The 23307-nt window shown below is 47.2% G+C and overlaps 1 protein-coding gene across 2 annotated transcripts in view; it reads left to right on the plus strand.

The window, feature by feature from the left end:
• The window catches only part of PTPRN (protein tyrosine phosphatase receptor type N), a 119367-nt gene that overhangs the window by 64603 nt on the left and 31457 nt on the right, over positions 1-23307 (plus strand). For both annotated transcript variants that reach the window (XM_083153768.1, XM_083153769.1), the window contains 2 exons: positions 1213-1292; positions 4708-4772. In XM_083153768.1, coding sequence (XP_083009894.1) covers positions 1213-1292; positions 4708-4772 — 145 coding nt within the window. The remainder of the gene's footprint in view (positions 1-1212; positions 1293-4707; positions 4773-23307) is intronic.

Consider the following 23307-nt stretch of genomic DNA (forward strand, 5'->3'; position numbering starts at 1 on the left):
AATGCCAGTTAACTTTAAACGGTAAATCGGCTGTGGTGCATTCACAGTGCAGGCTTAAACGTTTTAAAAAGGGAAAAAAACGGCAATTTACTGTTTTAAAAGTGCGATGTGAAAGGGGTATTAATGAAAAAAGATGATAAAAGGTGCGTTCAGACAGAGAAGTACTGTATGTGTTAAAAAAGTTTAAAGATGTATGTGTGTATGTCTCTCTCTCTATCTAATATATGTGTGTGTATGTATATAAATATATATATATATATTATATTTATATACATACACACACATGTATGTATGTGTGTGTACCCTAACATCCCCCTGCACAGTCTAACCCTATGTTCCCCCCACAGGTGGCTAATCCTAACTACCCTCCCATTAACCATCTTGACCCTACCCTGGCACACTTACATTCTGGATATCGGCTGTCCGTATTCCGGCAGCGGCATCATGATTTGTTTTGAAGCCCTGGCGCCAGTGTTCTGACAGCAGTCAGGATGCTGGTGTCGGTCTACTGAACACCAACATCTTGACTACTTCAGGCATTACGATTTGTGGCATAATGTATAAGGGGCATTACGGTGTGCGGCACATTGTGTAATGGGCATGACAGTGTTTAGCATTATTTGTAATGACCATTACGGTGTGTGGCAAAATGTGTAATGGGCATTACATCTTACAATGAGGCCACACACCCTCTTTTGTAATGTGCACATTCACTTTCATATCTATTGGAGGGGCTCATTTTTAATAGGAAGAATGGGGGCGCCAGAATTTTTTTTGGCTTGGGGGAGCAAAATTTATAGTTACGCCACTGAATGCGGGGATGCAGCATAGGATTTGGTGCTGCACCTCAGATGCAGGGATGCGTAGGATGCGGTGCTGACAATTATACTGTAACAATATATTGTTCTTCTCAGAGTAGGTGAAGAGAAATGTGTGATAAACCATGAAGAATTATTGCATGCAAGCAGTTGGATAGCTGTGATAAAATAGGTTGTAAAAAAGTAAAAGGTTTTATATAACTATATATTAGCAATTGCTGCCCTCTTTCAATACTAAGGTTTTTTTAAATTGGTTATTTGAAATGTTTTTGCACCATGTAATTCTGGCATAAATCCTATAGATCATAACTTGTGTATCCATTTAGATTCCAAGTACTATTCCTATTGGTAGGCTGCTTGCTACTCAACCATATCTCCTGTCTCCTCCCTCTAGCGTGGCTGGGTCAGCCGTGACTTTCAGAATCAGGAAAAATCACCAGAACCTGACATTAACAGATGTTGCAGACCGTGCAGGTGGGTGAACACTCATTATTTCCTATGTCATAAAATAAAATGACATTTAAAACTTCTTCTAAATTGACTCAAGTTTTTTAATTAAAATAAAACATATTTCAACTTTATTTCTGTGATTAAAAAGTAATGATCCTGCAGTACCAACAATCTGTCACAAGGTGGCATTGCAACAACTATATTGGAGAAACTGTGTGCCGAGTCAATTGCAGGGCTAGTGGTCCAAGAGTAATTAAAATTCTAATTGGTCAGTATTGTAGGCAAAACTATGTTTGTGGCTTCCCATCATAAAAAATGTGGACAAACACAAATGATGACATATAAACACAATATTCTTAATTTAATTTTTTTTCTAAATTTCTTAATAAGAAACTTTTGGCCTATGGGGTGCCGTGAAAAAACATCTGATACTCTAGAACGCCATAATTCCAAAAGGTTTGGGAACCACTGCACTAGGGCGATTCAAATGCAGCTTGGGCTTTTTTTCATTGCGGTGATCAATCGCATAAAAGCATCCAAATTGCATGTGACTGACAGTGATTGCATCACACTGGAGCCTGCAAGTCACGCCGGCTGCAGTAGCAAACTGTTGGATTGCTTCCGAGCCAGGCGGGCTTGGCAGGGACCTCATACAATATATCGTATGCAAACGGACCAAAACAAACAGGAAAAATCTTACTTATTTTCTCCAGCTGGTGCTATCTCACTGCACCACACTCATCGTCATATCATGCGTCTGGATTTGACTTGTAATCAATATTTTCCATATATGGTATGGTTCTATTGTTTGTGTGATTGCTGTAGTCTCCTACAGTCAAGGATTGATGACAGTGAATGAATAAACATTCTCAATGCAGCTCTGCGTAATGTGTACTTGGCATGACAATCATAATACTACTAATTGTAATAATAACATAACCTAATGCAGACCTGATCGCAGGACAAATTTGTTCTCAAAATGGCAAAACCATGTGCACTACAGGTAAAGAAGGTGTAACATAGTTACATAGGCCCTTATTCTGATTGAGTCGGATGGCTCCGAATGTGGATGGATGGCCGATGGTTGGTGTGTGCGCATGTGCGGAGGCGTATCTGCGCATGTGCAAATGCAGCGCACGTCCGAATACGGAGTGAATTCTGTACAATCCGAACAGGGGGTGAAGATGGGCGTGAAGGGCTGTTTGGGCTCATTTTCATATGCATACGCCCTGCGTTTCATGGGCGTTCCCATGAAAACGCTGGGTGTACGTATGGTAATCCGGCCATGACGCACGTGTGGGGGGCGGACATATGACATAGCCGGATGCCAGCTGCCCGCCCATATCCCTGCGTTTGTACGGAGAAATGGTCTGGAGCACTCTGTGCTGCCTGACCACTGGGTCCATCATTCGATGCTCGGTGACCATCGAATGATGGGGGGAGGTTCCCACAGATGGAGGAGGTGTTGACATGAAAAATCCACTCGTGGTCCGTTCGGTCGGCGTCTTACCGCATTCGGATGGTGTAAGCGATCCGTACGGAAGGTGGGGCTAAGAACACTCGGTTCCAGTCCGCAAATACGCATCCGTCCGAACCAACCAGAATAAGGCCCATAGTTACATACTAGTAGATAAGGCTGAATAAAGACTTGCGTCCATCTAGTTCAACCTAGGTTTTTATAGTTAATCCCTTGGTGTATAGTATGTCCTGAAAATTTTAAAGAAAGATTTTGATTCTTATTTGTACCCATGGATGCTTTTAACCAATAAATGTTTATCCAACCTTATGTTAAACGTATTTATTGTCTCCGCCGGCACCACTTCGCCCGGAAGAGAGTTTCAAAATTTGACTGCTCTGACCGTAAAGAAATGTTTCCTTCTAAGGGAACAAAAACTTTTTTCTTCTAATCTAAACTCGTGCCCTCGTGCCCTCGCGTCCTAGATTCCTTTCTAGCAGTAAAAAGGGTGTTTGACAGTTCCTTATACTGGCCCCTGATATATTTGTACATGTTGAGCATGTCCTCCTTAAACTTCTCTTCTCTAGTGTAAATAGTCCCAAATTGCTCAATCTCTCCTTGTAACTTAAATTCTCCATTCCCCTAATAAGCTTTGTTGCTCTTCTTTGGATTTTTTCTAGTTCTATGATGTCCTTTTTATAGTGTGGGGCCCAGAATTGTACTCCGTATTCAAGGTGAGGTCTAACCAATGCTTTGTACAGAGGCATAATTAGTTTCCATGCCCCTTTTAATCCATGCCAGAATTCTGTTGGCCTTTTTTGCTTCTATGTGACATTGAGCACTACACCCCAGTTTGTCATCTATGTGGATTACCAGATCCTTTTCCAGTACTGATTTACCCAATGCCTCCCCGCTTAGGTTATAACTAGCACACTGGTTATGTCTCCCAAGGTGCATGACCTTGCGTTTATCCACATTGAACCTCCTCATTTTCCACATTTTTGCCCACTCATCTAGATTGTCAGGATCATTTTGAAGCGCGGCGACATTTTCTGTTGAATTAGTAACTCTGTTCAATTTTGTATCATCTGCAAAGATGGAAACATTGCTGAGTAACCCCATCCCAATATCATTGATGAAAATGTTAAATAAAATGGGAGTGTTAGATTTGGGTGATTTATTTTGTTTTTGTGCGGCGTAAACACTGGCTGCTTTATTTTTACATTGCAATTTAGATTTGAGGAGTTTGAACACAGCGCAGCCCAAGGCATAAACTGGCTCAGTGGGGAACTGGGAGATGCACCAGGAGTACCCGGGGAAATTTGACCCGCCCATTATTAGGTGGGCATTGTCTGATGCAAACTTTAAACTTCTGTGTGCCAAACGTATATATCAAATTAGGTGTAAAAAAAACAAACATTTTTTACTCATCATAATGACCTGTAATGTTTTCGTGACATGGGAAATATATTTTTTTTTTCACAACATTTTTTATTTGAATTTATATATATCGAATTCTTCTGTAGGGGACACTGTCATTTTTGTGGATATTTTGTACATCGCTCACAGAGATGTTGGCACTCAAAGGGTTAATGCCGTCTGTTATTCAGTATCAGATGACTAACCCGGCGGCTACAAGATGCTTTTGTTATTGCTGCTGGGCAGTCATCAGCTATTGACTGATGTGGCAGCTGTGGCTGCAGGCTTGAAGCCATGAGAGTGGGCTTTCGGATGGGCTGACATCACAACGTCTTCCACATTTTGGTGTCATACCCAGCGCCCCCCCCCTGCTTGGTGATGTCACACAGTGGACCCCCAGGTGGGCTCTTACCATCCCAGTGTGACACTACACATCCCACCCAAATCTAACTCTCTCTGCACATGTTACATTTGCCCCACCAGCATTAATGTATCCTATGCATAACTGGTTGCAGAGTCTCGCTTTGAACCATTTCTCTCTGAAGACTTTTACCTCTCTTCCAGTGGCTCTGAAGTCAGACCTGCAAACAGAGACTGGAATGAAGATTGTCCAGACAGGAACAGGACAGGTGAGGAAGGCTAAAGTTTATCTGTTTATTTCATGTAGGACTGTAGAAGAGCATTGCTCCTAATATGAAGATGACAATATTATTCCAGAATTGTAAAGTGGTGATCTTGGGCGGGATGGGCCAGGGGGCAGGGTGTCATGTTCCCTCAGGGCTGCTCTAACAGGTACTGTTGCACGCCGCAGCTACAGTGACATGGCCACCAGCCTCCTGCATGAGGGGACACACATGTTTACCAGCCTCCACACCGCAGTGTGACAGACACCGCATGGGTGACGTCATGACCATAGGCGTGCGCACATTGAGTGTTAAGGGTGCACAGCCACCCCCTAATGCTGTGCCACCACCCCCACACTTATTGCTGCTAGTAATACCAGCAATACCGTTTACCAAAGACTTTTGCTTTTTAGACCTGTATTCCATTATAATAAGCGCCCATCAATCAATTATGTGTGTTTTGCATTATTAATTGTCTTACACCATTGTCATATCACTACACACCTGTGTTATCCAGATATGATTTTGACTTTATTTGCATGTACTGTTACACAGAGTAATTAGAAGATTAAAACTGAAATAGGCCGGATATAATGGTGTGTCTGAGAGACGTTTTATATTGTAGTGAGTGCATGCCTGATTGGTGGGGTTCGACAGACCCAATGGCGGTGTTAGACATGCCCAATGGCGGTGTTAGACATGCCCAATAGGGGGTGCTAGGCACACCACTTTGATAATGCACCCCCTAATAAAATGTGCTGCGCACGCCTATGGTCATGACGCCGACACCGCCCACCTGTGCATCTAGGGGGGAAGGGGCGGAGGACAGATACTCAGAGGAGGGAGGTGTAGCCGCAAAGCAGGCAGGAGCAGAGACACAGGAGCCGCAGGGCAGCAGTGCAGTACGACCCAGGGCAGCGAAACTTGAAAGGTCACAGTGCCTGTGACCGGCAAGTAACATTATCTGCTAAATTACAAATATACTTCTGCTGCTCGCAGACTGTGGTGTCATCCTGTTATTGTGCAGGGGGAGCAGCCTGTGGTGTCACGGTGTTATTATTGTACAGAGGGAGCAGCCTGTGGTGTCCTGTTCTTTTAATAGAGGAGGGGCAGCCTGTGGTGTCCTCGTTATTATACAGGGGAGCAGCCTGTGTTGTCCTATTATTATTATAAGAAAGGGGGAGAAGCCTGTGGTGTCCTGTTGTTGTTGTAATTATTATTATTATTATTATTATTATTGAACTGGGGAGCAGCCTGCGATGTCTTGATATTATACAGGGGGAGCAGCCTGTGGTGTCCTGTTATTATTAGAAGACAGGGGGAGCAGCCTGTGGTGTCCGGTTATTATTATTATTATTATACTAGGGAGCAGCCTGCGGTGTCTTGATATTATACAGGGGGAGCAGCCTGTGGTGTCCTGTTATTATACAGGGGAGCAAAAAAAAGGAGGAATAGGGAGTCACACTGGGTTTTTATTTATTTGGCATCACATGGGAGGGTGTGCTACCACTGGACATCAGTTAATTTGAAATACAAGAGAGAAAAAGTATGTCACATTGTGGTGCACCAAGAGACATTTAAATAAAATGTAACCTTTATTGGGTATATCTTAAAAACGTTGCGAATTATAGACATACAATAACAAACATGAAACCCAAACAGTGTATTAAAAAGGATGAAAATCCTCACTCATACCGCTTTCACACTGCCAAAACGTTTCAAAAAACGGTATTTTTAAACGGTATTTAAAACGAGTCTGAGCCTTCACATTGCAGTAGATTACCATACTAAATACCGTTTAATTACCATTCACATCAGTCAACCTGTTTAATCCCCTGAACATGTTTCAAGACAGAATGCAGGGGGCAGCCTATCACAGGTCTCTAAGCTCTTGTTTTTACTAAATACCGTTTCAGAGCCTCTCAGTGCATAAAAAACAGCTCTGAAACGTGTAGGACTCTGCTTTTTAAACGTTTTGAAATACCGGTTAACTTTAACCGGTAAATCAACTCTGGCGCTTTCCCACTGCAGCCTTAAACGTTTTGAAATGGGGAAAAAACTGCAATATACCGTTTAACAAGTGCAGTGTGAAAGGGGTATCAGTGTGGCCCAACCCTATATATTCCCTGTGTGGATGTTTTTTGTACTAGCCAGAGCATCAGTAATTACAACAATAGTATCACTTCAAATAGTGGGATAAATACTATCTGCTCATAAATAAGGTCGCCTGCAGGCATATAAAATATAAGGGCACAGAACCTGGGTATGTAAGTGGGTATTGCCCCAGTGTTACTCGGTATGGTATGGATGTGCAACACCGTTTACTATAATGCCTGGTGCAGACAAATGAACTCCACACAGACATAGGCATTCATCCACACTCGCACCACTTATCTAAGAAATAAGGACGCGTACAACTGAAATGGGCTTAAAGGGGACGGCTTATTTATTTTGATCAGGGGCGGCCTATTTGAATCTAACTGAAATTTACGTCCCTGCTCTAACTAAGGTGGCGGGCAAAGAACGGTATGCAATAAATCACATCGCTAGTAAAAAATAACAAAGTAATGAAAATAACAAACTCCGGATCCAAGGGCCTCCTGCCCTTTTCTGCCCAGGACCGGCCTCCTGCCAGCGTCCATGGCAACAGCACAATTTATATGCGGACTTTTCCCAAAGGGCCACTTGCCCTTAAGGCCAGGGGTTGACCTTCTGCCTCTGCCCCTGACCTCGCATATCACTAAGGCAGAGCTCACCACTCTGCCCGAGCCAAAAAAAATTGGGCCACGTGCCCTAACCTACAAAATGTCCGCAACAATTTAGCCTATCCGAAGTAAATGATCGTTAAGGTCCAGATGTGGGCCCACCTGGATCGGTGATGCCCAAATCTCGACATCAACCACCAGCTAAATGTAAATACCGCTCTAATTTAAACTACCGTTCTTTCCGCCATACCAAATAAGCCGACAACGACTATACAGAAAACTTTCTAAGCAACATCTAAAATAAAATAAAACTAACAATTGGGGCGGGAGGGAGGGCAACGATTCCTGAAGCAAGAGGCAGAATTTTCTGGAAGCAGGATCATCACCTCATCAATACCCACCTCTAACTTCAAGACAGCCTATCACGATCTACATGCAAATCAGACCGCCTGTCAATCAAGCAAGCCGAACCCCCGAGCCCAGATTCAGATGGGCAAGCTAAGGATTCCTGCCCATAGCCCGGTGAGTTCATACTGCCTGCGGCCAGACAAGCTGGCCTATGCAGTCTGTCTCTGTGCGGTCAGTGTCTGGTAAGAACTGCCACTTCTTCACCAGCCCACTGTACCACTGCTAGGGGGGAGAAATGTGTCTTGCGGCGGCTGCCGGCTGTAGAGCGGAGGTGACCGGGGTGTGTCTGATACAGCGCGGCCCGTCCTCCATGTACCCAGGAATCAAAGAGTCGCGGTGTGGACATCACACGCCGTGTCTCTGTATGAGTGGAGACTGGCGACCGCGTCGACCTATCAATTTTACGCTAGTACAGATCAAAATACAATATCATTGGGATAGGGACTGTATCATACACGCCCCGGTCCCCTCAGCTTTACAGCCGGCAGCCGCTACAGCACATTCTCCACAGCACATTGCACTTTCATAAAAACGCACTTCCTGAAGAAAAGACCAGATGGGTCTTGAAACGTAGACGCATTGTTTTTTCATGTGCACTTATAAAATTCTTTGAAATTCAGCCGTGAGAGTGCCGCCTTCCTCCAGGGGACCCTGCCAAAGGACCCAGGATTCCTGTCTATTTGTACTTATCTCAGGAATGCACCTCGACGCATTATCTATGTACCTGTGAGTGCCGGACAAATCCCAAAATATATATATATATATATATATATATATATACACTTAACATCGGCACTCACCTTTCCTAGTTTTGGGGTGCCCTATGGCTTGTGACCACATTATTTAAACAGAGATTGTAGGGGCTCTGCACACACTAAATTAACTGATAATAAATAGTGGAGATTTGGTTCATGAATTGATCAATGCATTTAAGCCTGCAGCCCCCTTCAAGGGACCCCACCTTTCTGCAGGTCCTAACACTATCGCTGAATATGGCTACAATACACATAGCTATCACATCAATGTTTAATTCCAGGCATGCTATCTGGTCTGAAGCTCACAGCACACTTTTCCTTTATAGGTGAGCAGCTACCAACACACCTGTCACTAATCATCTAGGGAAATGGTTAACATAAGCTATGGAATCTTAGTTAAAAACAGGGTGCATGAGAGAATGTGACCACAATAAGACTAATTAAAAAAAATTAATCTAATAAACAATATATACACTTAACATCGGCACTCACCTTTCCTAGTTTTGGGGTGCCCTATGGCTTGAGACCACATTGTTTAAACAGACACTGTAGGGGCTCTGCACACACTAAATTAACTGATAATAAATAGTGGAGATTTGGTTCATGAATTGATCAATGCATTTAAGCCTGCAGCCCCCTTCAAGGGACCCCACCTTTCTGCAGGTCCTAACACTATCGCTGAAAATGGCTGCAATACACATAGCTATCACATCAATGTTTGATTCCAGGCATGCTATCTGGTCTGAAGCTCACAGCAAACTTTGCTTTTATAGGTGAGCAGCTACCAACACACCTGTCACTAATCATCTAGGGAAATGGTTAACATAAGCTATGGAATCTTAGTTAAAAACAGGGTGCATGAGAGAATGTGACCACAATGTGCAGGCTTAAATGCATTGATCAATTCATGAACCAAATCTCCACTATTTATTAACCTGAGTAAATGGGTGCCGGATGAGTGCTCGACAGTCAGGATTCTGAAGTTCAGTACTCCGACATCAGAATCCTGACAGTCGGGATCCGTCTCACTGGGGCTATTTTCCCTTAGAGGGAGAATAGAGCATATGGCGAGCGCAGCACTACTTTGGGCTTGCCTCCCTGTTGGAGCACCAGCAGTCGGGATTCTGATGTTGGATAACTGACCGTCGAGATCCGGATTGTCGGACCGCCATACCACATCCGCCTTAACTACTGTTGCAGATGACCTGAACAGAATTCCATACCTCCCAACTTTTGGCCTGAAGAAATAGGGACACTCGCACGGCGAAGGGGGCGGGCGTATGCAAATGAGGGCGTGGCTTATGCTAATTAGCCGCAACCTCATTTTCATACGAGAATAGACGCTGTGCGCATGCGCACAGCGTCTATTCTACTAGATTGGGGGGTCTCCCAACTGCCACCCCCCGCAATGCCTGCCGCGGGTGGGACAGCGGGTCAGGACCCGAAAATCGGGACTGTCCCTCTAAAATCGTGACAGTTGGGAGGTATGGAATTCTGTAGCAACTTGGGCCAACCTAGAACTGGAGGTAACTTTAACCAGACTGGAAGCAGGAGTGACTTTAGCTGGCCTAGAACTGGAGGTAACTTTAACCAGACTGGAAGCAGGAGTGACTTTAGCTGGCCTAGAACCGGAGGTAACTTTAACTGGACTTGAACCGTGAATCACTTTAGGGAGCCAGCAACTGGAGAAGACTTTAACCACTTTAACGTGCTGCAGCCCCAGAAGGGTTAGGATTTTTTTTTTTATTTTGTTAATTTCTCTAGCTAGTGGCAGGCACAGTGAGTTTTCCTTAAGAAAACAATTTGCATTGTTTTCAGCGCTCCAGGGGCTGACAGTAATGCTGCCTGCCAGTGCCCTGTGAGCTGAAGGGTAATCAGCGTTTTAACTTTGCTCGGCACTGGGATCTGTTGGAACAGAGATCTCCTGGGCCCTGGAGAGTATATGCTGACTCCCTGTTGGAGGGAAGACATTGGTGTCAGCAGTCCCCGCTATGGTGGTGGACATTTTTCAGGGTTTGCTGGTTAAGCTCCAACTTGAAGGAGGACAGACAGTTACAGGAGTCCCATGCAGTGGCACACTCCACTATGTTTCCTGAGGGGGAGACTAAGTGGAGGCTGGAGAAGCAGCTATAGGAGCGGCAGCAGGGGGAGGAGTGTTCCACACACTATCTCTCCGCTGATGCAGGGACTTTTGTTCTCTTCCTTGCTCTGAATTGGGTGCCATTTCCACTCTCTACATGCAGAGCTGGGTGTTTTCTACTGTTCAGTTCAATTGAAGTTTCTCCTGCGGCGGTGGCTTTCTGTGACCAAGGGTCTGCAGCAGAAAATACAGATAAGTTTCACTGGTTACATTGCTCTGTATAGCACCTGATATTTGCATTGTGTTGTATACTATGACAGATAAATGTAAATCTGCTGCTGTTAAAAGTGGTACTGTAGCCATGCTTTTTAACTGCAAAGTTTGTGGGGTTAAATTGTTTTGTGGACAATTTGATCAGGGTGCGGTGTACAGTATGCATGCTTTGAGTCTGGTTCCAGTGGGGCTCAGTCACAGAGGGCAGAGCAGTCAGAACAAAGGTGGGCTACAGCCTTGGGTAAATCTATGGTAGATTTGGTGCAAATTCTGACAAAAAAAGAGCGAGGATCTTAATAGTTCCCAATTCTACTTCCCTCATCCCAGCCTTCTCTGTGCTCCCAACTCCATCAAGGGGATCCTGGCTTGTTACAGGTGATGCAAAACCCTGCACAGGGCGTGAATAAAATGAGTTATTATATGGAACACTTTTTCAGGGATCCCAGGACTCAGGACACTTGTCCTCCTGAGACCTGACCTTGAAGAGGAGGAGGGTTTTTTACCTGCGTATGACCCTTTGGTTCAGAGAGGAGTTGAATGACTCCACACCAGGAGTGGAGGATTTCATTATGGCGGTTTGTCATACTTTAAAGATTGCTGATGATGAACCGGTTCACCGGAGGATCTTTTTAAACGCAAGCACAAGTCAGGAGTGACTTTTCCTGCTGATCCTGCATTGGCAGGTCTAATTGGAGAGCAATTGCCAAGCAGTTGGTCGTTCCTAGAAAGTTTGACAGTCTTTACCCCATGCCAGAGGATCATGTAAACTAAGGGAAGGGTGTTTTAAATCCACTTTGAAGGGGTGGGAGTTGCTTAAGCTTGGGTCTCCAAGGCTATATGGGTGTGGGCTGATGCTTTGATTGAAGGTCTTCAGTCTTAACCTGAATTGCTTACCTTTGCCAAGAAATTGAAGGGAGCAGCAGAGTATGTTTGTGAGGCAGTGCAAGAAGGTGCCATGATGGCCTCTAGGGTTTGTGCTACTACCATTGCTGCTCAGAGAGCTTTGTGGCTGAGAGCTTGGGAAGCAGATATTGAATCTAAGCGGTCTCTTGAGGCTCTGGCTTTCAAGGGAGACCTTTTGTTCGGCTCAGGTCTCAAGTCTTTAATACAACAGGCAACTGGAGGGAAAAGTACTTTTCTTCCGGTACCAGCAGTGAAACAGGACTCTTCTAGGTTTCGGCCCTTTTGGTCCTCCTTTTGTGGAAGAGCGTCCATTAGGGGACAGGTGACTAGCAGTAAAATCTCTTCTAGTCGAGGTAGAACTTCCAAAGCCAGGTTTGGGGGTTTCTCCAAGAAAACTGCGTCCAAGGACAAATCTTCGGCATGACTAGGTGTGTGTCCCTCAGTATGGGATCAGAGTGGTGGTTCGTTTTCTTTAGTTTCGGACCAGCTGGTTCCAATCTATTCAGGACCCTTGGATAAGGGGAGTGGTATTGCAAAGTTACAGGATAATCTCAGGGGCGCAGCTCTGAGATGTTTCTTTCCCACTACTCTTCCCAGAGATCCTCAGATGAGACAAGCCCTCCTGAGGACTGTGGATTCTCTTGTTTTGAATGGTTTGGTGGTTTCAGTACCACAGGGGAAACTAAAAAGAGCATTTTATTTAATTATCTTTCTGGTTCCCAAGCCAGAAGGGGTCTTTCAGACCCATCTTGAACCTGAAGTCTCTCAACAAACATTTGTGGGTGTATCACTTCAGGATGGAGAGTGTCATTCAGATCATGGAACCGGGCGAGTTTCTGGTGTATATCAACATACAAAATGCATACACATTCCCATTTGGGCTTCAGGCCCTGCCATTTGATCTGGCAATGGCACACAGGTTCTTAACAAGGCCGCCATGACCACCATGATCTTCGTAAAGTCTTCATGGTAATGTAATTAGTCCCTATTTGGACTACCTCCTTATAAAGGCGGAGTCAGATCAGTTACTTCAGAAACATCAGAAACATCTGCAGGTTATGGTTCAATTCTACAGGATCATGGCTGGATGCTAAACTTCATGAAGTCCCAGTTACTTTCATCACAGAGGTTACAGTTCCTTGGGTCATTTAAGTTACCCATTTGCATGGGGTGTTTTATTTCTGGAGGACAAGGCCAGAGCTCTTTAACAGCTTGTTTTTCTCGATCTGCAGTGCCCCAAGCCGTCAGTTTAGACATGTATCAGACTGTTGGGCAAAACTGTTGCTACCTTTGAGTATTCCACTCCAGGAGTTTTCAATGGAACATTCTAAGGAGTTGGTGTGGGGATCTGAAGACCATGAAGCAGGAGTGTCTGACGTTGTCTCAGGAGACTCATCTCTCCCTCCAGTGGTGGTTGGATTTGGACAACCTCTTAATGGGCAGGTCTCTGTGCTGACCTTAGTGACAGGCTGGGCCAGGGGGGCAGGGTGCTATGTGCCCCCCCGGGCCGCTTTATCAATTAGTACCGTGGGCCTCCTTAAATACTAAAAAGGGCCCTGGTGGTCCAGGGTATTGTTCCCCTCCTCCTGAAGCAGGCACGGCTGCTCTCTGTCTCTGTCAGTGGCAGAGGCTTTAGGAACATGGCTGCAGCTTTAGCAACATGGCCGCAACTAGACATGTCTAGTGCAGGAGGCAACTACAAAAGGTGGGGTTGTGGGCCAGACACCAGAGAAGCAATCTGTGCCAATCATCACACCCTACTTCCGGCCTGTGCATTCCAGCTACTCCCCACTAGTGCTGCAGCCTCAGTGTCTCACGTAGTGATCAGTTAATAACAAGGGGAGAAGCCTGTGGTGTCCTAACTCTTGTTATTATACAGGGGGAGCAGCCTGTGGTGTCCTGTTTTTATGCAGGGGGAGCGGCCTGTGATGTCCTGTTATTTTTTTTATTATTATCATTATTATACAAGGGGAGCAGCTGTGGTGTCCTGGTATTATTATTATTATTGTGGCCTAATTTTTTTTTATTAATACATATTAGTTATTATTGATTAACGAAAAACCTCCATTTAACAATGCGCTATTACTTATGGGTCAGTGATCTGGCTAAAAGTTGACAGCCAGCCCCTAGCTGACCTGGTCTTGCATGGTAGTGATGACCGACGACAGCCTCATGGGTTGGGGTGCAGTAACCATGCATCTCCAACTTCAGGGTCTCTGGTTCCCAGAAGAGTCTGTTCTTCCCATAAATGTACTGGAATTTTGTGTGATCCTGAGGTCTCTTCAGAATTCAGAAGAGGTTTTAACAGGCTTACCAGTTTGAACTCAATGCGACATTCCATGGCTGTGGCGTATGTTAACCACCAGGGGGGACTCGTAGCTTTGTGGCCATACTAAAAGTGTCCCAGATCCTGAGGTGGGCGAGGCCATGTGCTGTCTCTGTCTGCAGTCTTCATTCTGAGGATCTGGAATGTAGAGGCAGACTCAGTTACTGGAAGAGTAGTGGTCTTTCGGTACTCTTTACCTAGCAGGGCGCCCATCGCGGGCATCGCATGTACAACGCATGCCATTATAATGGCATGCGATGCGACCGATGCGATGCCCGCGATTTTACATAGAAAACCATGTTAAAATGTAAATCGCGTCGGTCGCATCGCATGCGGACAAAAAATCGCATGTGATGCGACCGACGCAATTACCGCGATTTTACATAGGGAACAATGTTAAATGGGTCAATTGACCCGATTTAACATAGGGAACAATGTTAAATGGCCCACAGACCCCAAATAGCCACCCTGGGCCCCCCCAATTGTTAACGCCACCCCACGATCAACGTGAACCCGAAGCGTGGCAAGCGGCGGCGGTACGCGTCCTCTGACCTTTTCATACCCCACTATCCACGTTGACGTGGAGTTGTGAATAGATAGTGTGGCGAGCGCAGCGAGCCACCGAGCCCGAAGCGTGGCGAGCGCAGCGAGCTTCACAGGTATCCGCGGGGCTCGCTGCGCTCGCCACGCTTCGGGCTCGGTGGCTCGCTGCGCTCGCCACACTATCTATTCTCAACTCCACGCCGACGTGGATAGTGGGGGTATGAAAAGGTCGGAGGACGCGTACCGCCGCCCCTCGCGGGCTCGCTGCGCTCCCCACGCTTCAGGTTCACGTTGATCGTGGGGTGGCGTTAACAATTGGGGGGGCACAGGGTGGCTATTTGGGGTCTGCGGGCCATTTAACATTGTTCCCAATGTTAAATCGGGTCAATTGACCCATTTAACATTGTTCCCTATGTAAAATCGCAGTAATCGCGACGATCGCATCGCATGCGATTTTTTGGTCGCATGCGATGCGACCAACGTGATTTTTTTACTTGCGATGCCCATGATCAAAATCGTGGGCGCCCTTCTAGGTAAAGAGTACCGGTCTTTCCACCCCATTTTTTCCCCCACTCTGGTGGAGCGTTGAGGGTTGCCGGAGGCAGAATTGTCAGGTTCCTCAGTTCTATTCCAGATATCGTTTCTTATATTATTCTCTTCAACTTCGTTATGCTTATGAGGAATTCTGGATACCTTCATACTAAGGAAGTCTGGAGACTGATGGACTAACAGGTTCCCAGCGCCTATACACATTTTTGTCATCTTTGTAATGTCTTATCCTCAAGGAGTGTGGGGTGATCCTCATCTTCTAATTTGTGTGGCAGCAGAGATCAGGACTGCGCAGAGGCGTAACCAGAACCTTGTGGGCCCCATAGCAAAATCTTGAAAGGGCCCCCCCCCCCACCGTTGCCCCTTAGTGTGAGGGGAGTGAGAGACAAACAGGGTGTCAGGGGAAAGAAAGAGAGGAGCGATATAGAGAGGGGGGCAGGGAGAGAGGAAAAAAAGAGGGAGTGAGAGAAAGAAAGTCAAGAAAAAGAGTATGTCAGGAGGATAGAGAGAGATTGTCATGGAGAGAGAGGCAGTGTTAGAGAGAGGGCCAGGGAGAGAGAACAGGTCTGATAGTGAGATAGAGATCATGTCCAGGGGCCAAATATGGGATAGAGGGTTAGGCTGTCATATATTGGGCGGGATGCTATATAGCAGAAATGCGGTAAAAACCCCGTTTTCGGGGTTTCTACCGCATTTCTATATGCTATATGGCGCCTCCGCAGTGTCAGCGCTGCGGAGGGAATCGCCAGCTAAAGCTGGCGAATCCCTGCAGAAGCCTATGGGCTTCTTACCGCAGCGCTGTTTGAGGGATCCGTCACGGATCCCTCCCAGCGTGCCCTGCGGCCGGCGCCATGCAGCACGGGGAACCGCACGTACCCTACATATAATCCGCCATAGGGAAGCTCAGGGTCACCCCACCAGTACACCAGCCCCCTGCGATCACCGTTCTAAAGCCTCAAACAAGCGTGATACCTTACCGGTTAAATCGACCACCACAAACAAGCACCGAGCACAGATACACCCTCCCCCGCACTCCCGGTATTTATATGGGGCTGGGAGACTGGGTGATTGCCGCCAGCTGCGGTGATGAGGGCGGGGGTGGCAGATGCGGCTCAGGTGTGCGGGAGGTGAGAGCGCAGGTCCGTGGGGATGTAGTGCACGGCAGGGGAGATCCCGCTGCCTCTGATCGCTGGGAGACGGGCACAGCTGATTTCAATCCACCCGCGTCTGAGAGCTGCGACCAATCCGAGGCCAACATGCGGGACGTCACCTGCTGGCGTAGATGGACTCCCGGGTCACAGACCCGGAAGTCCAGTGCCGGCACCGCATCGCAAGGGACAGCTCTTACCGCAAGAGCTGTCCCTTGCATGAATAACGGCATATGTTATAGCATATGCCGTTATTAAAAATGCGATGTCCGGCGAAGGGGGGCCGCGGATGTTATAACATCCCGCCCATTGAGAGAAGGGAGAGGTGGGACAGAAGGTGCAAAAATGAAAGTGGAAGCTTGAAACAAATAGAGGCGGGAGGTGAGAGACATATATGCAGAGTATGGTCAGGGGCTGGCTGGCAACTTTCAGCCCAGGTGGCAGCACAATGAAGATGCCCACCGCCACTGTACCACGCCCCTTCTAGTGCACCAAGGATTATTATATATATTCCATAATTTAGTAGGTGCTGAGTTAAAAAAAAGTGACAAGTGACATGAAAAATCCTACCATCCTGGAATGGCACTTTTGCTTATTGGATCTCACTAATATATATTAGTTCCCCACAACATCTGTGTTTATGATGTTTGAATAAACCCTATTCTACTAATACAATTGAGTGCTGGTCTTCTGCTTCCATGTGAGGGGGTCGGTGTATTTCAGGGCCAAAACTTGGGTTTCTGGTGCTCGGGGCAAGGCGGTCATTTACAGTTGAGGATAAAGCAACACACACACAGAAGGGGTTCTTATGTGTATATGGTACAAATGTGTGTGTGTGTGTGTGAGACACACACATACACACTTGTACCATATACACATTAGAACCCCTTACTACCATACATATACAATCACCCTCTCCACCTCCCCCCAGAACTGTAGCAGTGCTGTCCCATTTACAGATTACCTGGGTTTTGTAGTTGATGGAAGCAGCCATGATCACAGAGAAGAGGGAGGAGGTGACAATGTGATACAGGGGGGATGATAGGAGACAGGAGGGAGGGGCAAGCCTGCAAAGGAGTGCAGCTCATTGGTGGCTGGTCCCAGGGGAGAGGCCGACAACTGTAAAGCAATGCATTACTGGGTAAAAGGGGCTGGCTAATGTAATCACGGACCCATCTTTTGCCTGTCAGCAGACCTTCCAGCTACAGTGTCTGCCAAGTGTAGCTTGGCCCCCTCACCCAGTAACATGTGATACACCAGCACGCCCCTGCTGACTAACAGTGAGCCGCAGGAAACTTCAGCCAGGAGCTGAGCTCCAGTCGTAGCAGTCATGACTCTGCCTGCCAGTCCTGTGGTAAGCCCCTGAGGAGAGCGCAGAGTACGGCTGTATTTCGGCACAGAGCAGCAGATACCGATGGCCCAGACCACTCTGCTCCCATCCCCAGCATGCACACCAGCCTCCCCTGCAATCTGACCGCACAGCTAGCGGCTGTCTCTGCAGCCACTGTCACGTCCCTGGCAGTGGCACAAGCTATATATATGGGGATCTCCCCCTCCCTGCTTCTACCCTGTTTTACAGGAGCTCAGAAGTACAAGAAGAGTATTCAGTGAGGCCGGTAGCTTCCGCTACTGTCTCTCCAAAAGCCAGCCCCATGACACTGAAATTGTACCGGCCCGGAGGGCATGCGGCACCCTGCCCCCCGGCCCAGCTCGCCACTGAGTATGGTGAACAGGCAGATTGAAGCAGATAGAAGTGATGAGGGAACGGAGGCAGTTGTCTCACACAGAGGGGAAACAGAGTTATGTCACATGGCAAGCTGTCACACAATACAGGGGAGAGAGGTGAAAGAACCTGTCAGTTATAGGGGGGGGGGGGGGGGGGGGGGGGGTGTGACAGACCTGCAGGTGAGGGAAAACATGTAACGTGCAGGAGGGTGAAGAAGAACCTCTAGATCCAGTGCCCATGACACCCCTACACACACACACAGTTTGGGGTCAGTACTTTTCATTCCTGCGCTGGCCATATTTGGCAATGCACAGAGCCGGTGACCCAATGAGCCTGTGCTGCTGTGCTTGCACCTGTCCCTGGGCTCTCCGCATCCTTTTCTCCCCTTCCCGCCGTGCGCAACACACTCCCTTGCCGCCCACTACCTGTTCAGGTCTTGAGGAGAAGCGGCAATGCAGGACGAGCAGCAGGGGTAAGTTGCACCCGGTTTCCACCGACGGCGCTGGGGTCTACACACCGCAGGCTCCGCATCTTACAGGCAGGGGAAGGAAAAGGCTGCCAGGCAGTCTGCACCACCAGCCGCTGCAGCGCCCTCTATAGTGTGGTGGTCTACATGGCTGGGTTTATCTGTACCTGGTCCCTGACGTTACTAAAAGGAAGGAAAAAACTCGGTGCTGCAGCGGCTGGCAGTGCATGCTGCGATCACTACAGAAAATAATAGTAACGATTCAAAAGGGTACAGAATATTGATTGCTGGACCCTCGGGCCCCCCCAGCGGCCGGGCCCCATAGCAGTTGCATCCCCTGCACCCTCTATAGTTACGCCACTGGGACTGCGCCTTGGGACTATTCTCGTTTGTTTGTTTTGTACCCTCCCAAAGGACCGGCTCTTGAACATCCCATGGTTAAGCTGTGCCACCAGGATGGATGAAAAAGATAAAAGGTATTTTTGTAAGAACTTACTGTTCAGATCCCTTTCTCTGAGTCCATCCTGGTGGCACAGCGCTCCCTCCCTTTACACTCAGTAAGTATTTATGCTGGTTCCTGTCCATAACATTGTTCATGTTTATTGTGCATGTTCATATGTTCAGGTGTCGTTCTGAGTAATGTTTCCTAGTGGTCTCTTTTGAAGTATACATACTGATGTCTTCTGGGATGCAGCAGTGGAGCAGACTGCCTCTTAAAGCGACAGCATTGGTGTCCACTACTGACACCAATCTATGCTGAATAAATTAGGACATTTGTTATTTTAATACACACATTTTTTCTCTCTTTATTTCACCATGATACACAATCTTTGTAATTATGTATGTCTATGTATGTGATATAAATTCTTACTGATTTTATTATTATTATTATTATTATTTTATTTATAAGGCGCCACAAGTGTTTTGCAGCGCCGTACAAAGGGATTTCACTGTTATCTCCCAGAGAACATATGATAAGGGAGTCTTAAAATATGAAAATTAAAAGTTACGTTTTAATATTGTTTGTGCGCTCCCGTCAACAGTCCCTTTTCTCTTCTTTGTAAACCCAAAACTGGACCATCAAACACTATTTTCTATCTGCGGCAGTCTAGTGCTTCCACTAATCTGCTAAAGAATTAGGCTGGAAGTGGTTAATGCTGAAGTAAGAGATTCACCCAAAGCAAGATGCTTTAGTGCAGAGGGGCGTGACCACGGAACGTAGGGAGTAGGACGTGAGCGCTGCTCTCTCCCGCTCCATGATGTAAAGCAGGTATCCTGAGTAACTCTCCTTACCCCTGATATCGGAGTATACATGCCTGGAAAGTGAAGGCGGCAGGAGGTAATCTCTGGAAGTTTGAGCCGGCTCATAGCAACGCCGCTAGGGACTGCCGTAAAGCCCCGCGAGACTAGAGAGTCCGGCGCAGCCTGGTGACGTACGAGTGGACGAGACAGGCGGGTGCGGCGTGCAGGCAGCCACGCCAGCCGGCAGAAAGCACACTTCGGAGAAGGGGAGGCTGGGGGGCGAAATACCTCCTGGGGGGAAAACCGGACTACAACGGTGACCCTGAGTGCCCGAACGGAGCTCCGGGCGCGGAGTACAGACGCCCGAGTGGACGAGCTGAGGAGACGAGGGGTGCCGGAAGTCTTGAGACCTGAATCGTATACCCGGCAGGGGGGACCTCGACTAGCAGAAGTTGGGGAGGAGAGTCAAGGGGGTCGTGAGAGGACCCAGAGACGGAGACCAAGTGACCGGCTGGGGAAGGAGGTAACGGAGTCCAGTGGCAGGGCTCCGGAACACCGGAGGAGAGGCAGTCATCGGGAAACAAAGCGGGTGAGCCTGCAAATGAAGGTACCATTCCTATTTGAAATAGGGACTAATTAAGACTGTCGAGCTGTACATTGACAATTAGCAGGCTCCTATTTTAGAGCTTTGAGACGCTTTGTTTTGGTCAATTTCTATACAAGGAAGTGAATTGAACTGTCCTGTTGTATGCTGAATTGCCCAGGGGGTGCCAGAGTACCAGGGGAGTAAGGAACGTAGGAGGGGCACCGGGATTGAGGACCCTAAGGGGAGAGCCGGTTGATCAGTGAATACAGGTTGCACCCCAATCAATATCTGGTCAAGATAATACCCAGTAAAATGGGGAAATCCAAGGACACCACTGCGGCAAACAAACTAGCTAAATTCGCCAGAACCCCAGCCACCCCAACATCAGCAGCTAAAAGTGACGGAACCCCCCCCCACCACCCCCCCAGAGAATGCAGAGAAAGCATTAGAGCCTGCCTCCATACAGAAAGTATTAGATGCATTATCGGCCAGTGAGGAACGTCTAACAGTTAAGATTGGGAAAATCCAGGAGGATCTTGACGTTATACGCCTCTCAGTTCAAAAAGTAAAGGAGCGGACTACTGAAGTGGAAAAAAGGACCTCTGAGTTAGAAGATCTAGTAACTCCAATGGTTAAGAATATGGAGAGTATGAGGGTACATGTGAGGAGCATGGACAGTAAACTAACGGACATCGAGGGGCGCCTAAGGCGTAATAACCTTAAATTTCTGGGATTTCCAGAGCATTCGGAAGGGACCAACCCTGAACAGTTTCTCCAGAACTGGCTGATAGCGGCATTTGGGAGGGAAGCTTTCTCAAACTTCTTTACAATCGAAAGGGCCCATAGGGTCCCTATGAGGCCTCTGCCCCCAGGGGCGCCAGATCGAACTCTAATTGCCAAAATGTTGTACTACCCCGATAGAGACTTAATATTACGCCTATGTCGTGAGAAAGGACCTCTGATGTGGGACAATAAAAAAATCTCTGTGTTTCCTGACTATGCTCAAGGGGTTCAAAAGGACAGGGCCCAATACGTGCCAGTGAAGAGGAGATTAAGAGAACTGCATCTTGATTACGCAATGATTTTTCCAGCGAAGCTGAGAATAGTCTCCGAGGGGAAGACCCATGTATTCCTGAGCCCTAAAGACGCCTCAGACTGGCTGGATAGGAACTTTCCGGCAAGCCAGGCAATGGGCACTACTTAAGACAAAAATATGCTCCTCTAACCGCCCTCACTAAATGTGTTTTCCTCTGAGGAGGGATGGTTGTTGTTTTTCCTTTTTTTAGCCTTTTGCATGCTTTTTTGGAATTATTTTTTCTTCTTTTTTCATTTTCTTTTTTACCTTTTTTTCTTATCATTGCGATATGTGAAGTCTAGCAGGGCAATGTTGAATATACCCGTGAAATATAATACATATGCATGATGAGTGTCGACATGAGATGGGCATGTACCAAATTGGATATTAGTATCCGACAGGAGAAAGGGGAGGGTAGATATGGGAGCGGGAGAGAGCCCTTACTGGGTGGTCATGAAATTTGATGCCCCAAGGCTAGCCCAAGTAGGGTATGCCTGGAGGAGGGAGAGGGGTGGGGGGGCTAGGGATAGGCATGTCAGGAGAAGGGGGAGGCATGCAGGGAGGGGGGAGGGGGGGAGGATTGGGAGCAAGTTTACCACCCAGGGTGCAGGTACGGTGCAGGACCAAGTAGAGGGACGCTTCCCCTTGTGTATGGTTAATAGGCTTAAAAAAATGGAATGGGGGTGCTGAAATATAGTATCCTCACGTGGAACGTGAGGGGACTTAATAATAGGATAAAAAGGGCTCTGGTTTTAAGGGAATTGCGTAAATATGCTGTGGATATTATATGTCTCCAGGAGACCCACCTGGAGGGAGGCAGAGTTCTAGCGTTAAAAAAAGCATGGATTGGGTGGACGTTCCACTCTACCTTCACCTCAGCCTCCAGAGGGGTCTCGGTGTTGGTGAGAAAGGGGATCCCCTTTTCAGTTGAGTCAACTTCAGTGGACCCTAATGGGAAATATGTGTTCCTGAAATGTAGGTTGGATACGTTTGTGTTTTTGCTGATGACGGTGTATATTCCCCCACCATTCAACTATGCGGTCCTAAAGAAAGTTGCCGAATTTATGGCCCTGTCTCCAGAGACACCAGCTCTGGTAATGGGAGACTTTAACAATGTACTGGACCCACGGCTGGATAGATGGGGATCTAAGAGTCAGGGAAATATGGGCCAAAAGTCCGGATTTTCCTCAATGATAGAGGAGATGGGACTGAGAGATGTCTGGAGAAGGGACCACCCAGATGTACATGAATATTCCTGCTTCTCTGGGACACATGAGACGTTTTCTAGGCTGGATATGGCCCTGGCTACTGAGGATTGCCTGCTGAAGGTGTGCGGGGCGACCTACAGAGCCAGAGGCATATCCGACCATTCCCCACTGGAGGTTACCCTAGCCCCTGGGGGGCAAAAGGGATTTGTATACTGGAAGCTAAATACACACTGGCTGTCCAAACTAGCACCGGGGGTAGGACTGGAAGAACAGTGGGAAGAATTTTTAAACTTAAATGAGGGCTCGGCGCCAGCAGAATTAATATGGGACGCATTTAAAGCTAGTATCCGGGGGTCACTAATTAAAAAAATTGCGTGCTTAAAAGCCTCTTATAGGCAAGAAGAACAGAGGCTAGAGAACGAATGTAAAAGACTAGAGAAGAAATATTTAGGGGAGGGATCCCACTGTAGTAAAGAGGAGTGGAAGGCGGCCCAGGTAGCCTGGAATAAGAAGCTTGAGGAAAAAACGATGCTGGGAGAAGTGTTTAA

The sequence above is a fragment of the Crinia signifera genome, chromosome 7 (genome assembly GCF_055691185.1).
Source record: "Crinia signifera chromosome 7, ASM5569118v1, whole genome shotgun sequence".
In the NCBI taxonomy this organism is placed as follows: Eukaryota; Metazoa; Chordata; class Amphibia; order Anura; family Myobatrachidae; genus Crinia; species Crinia signifera.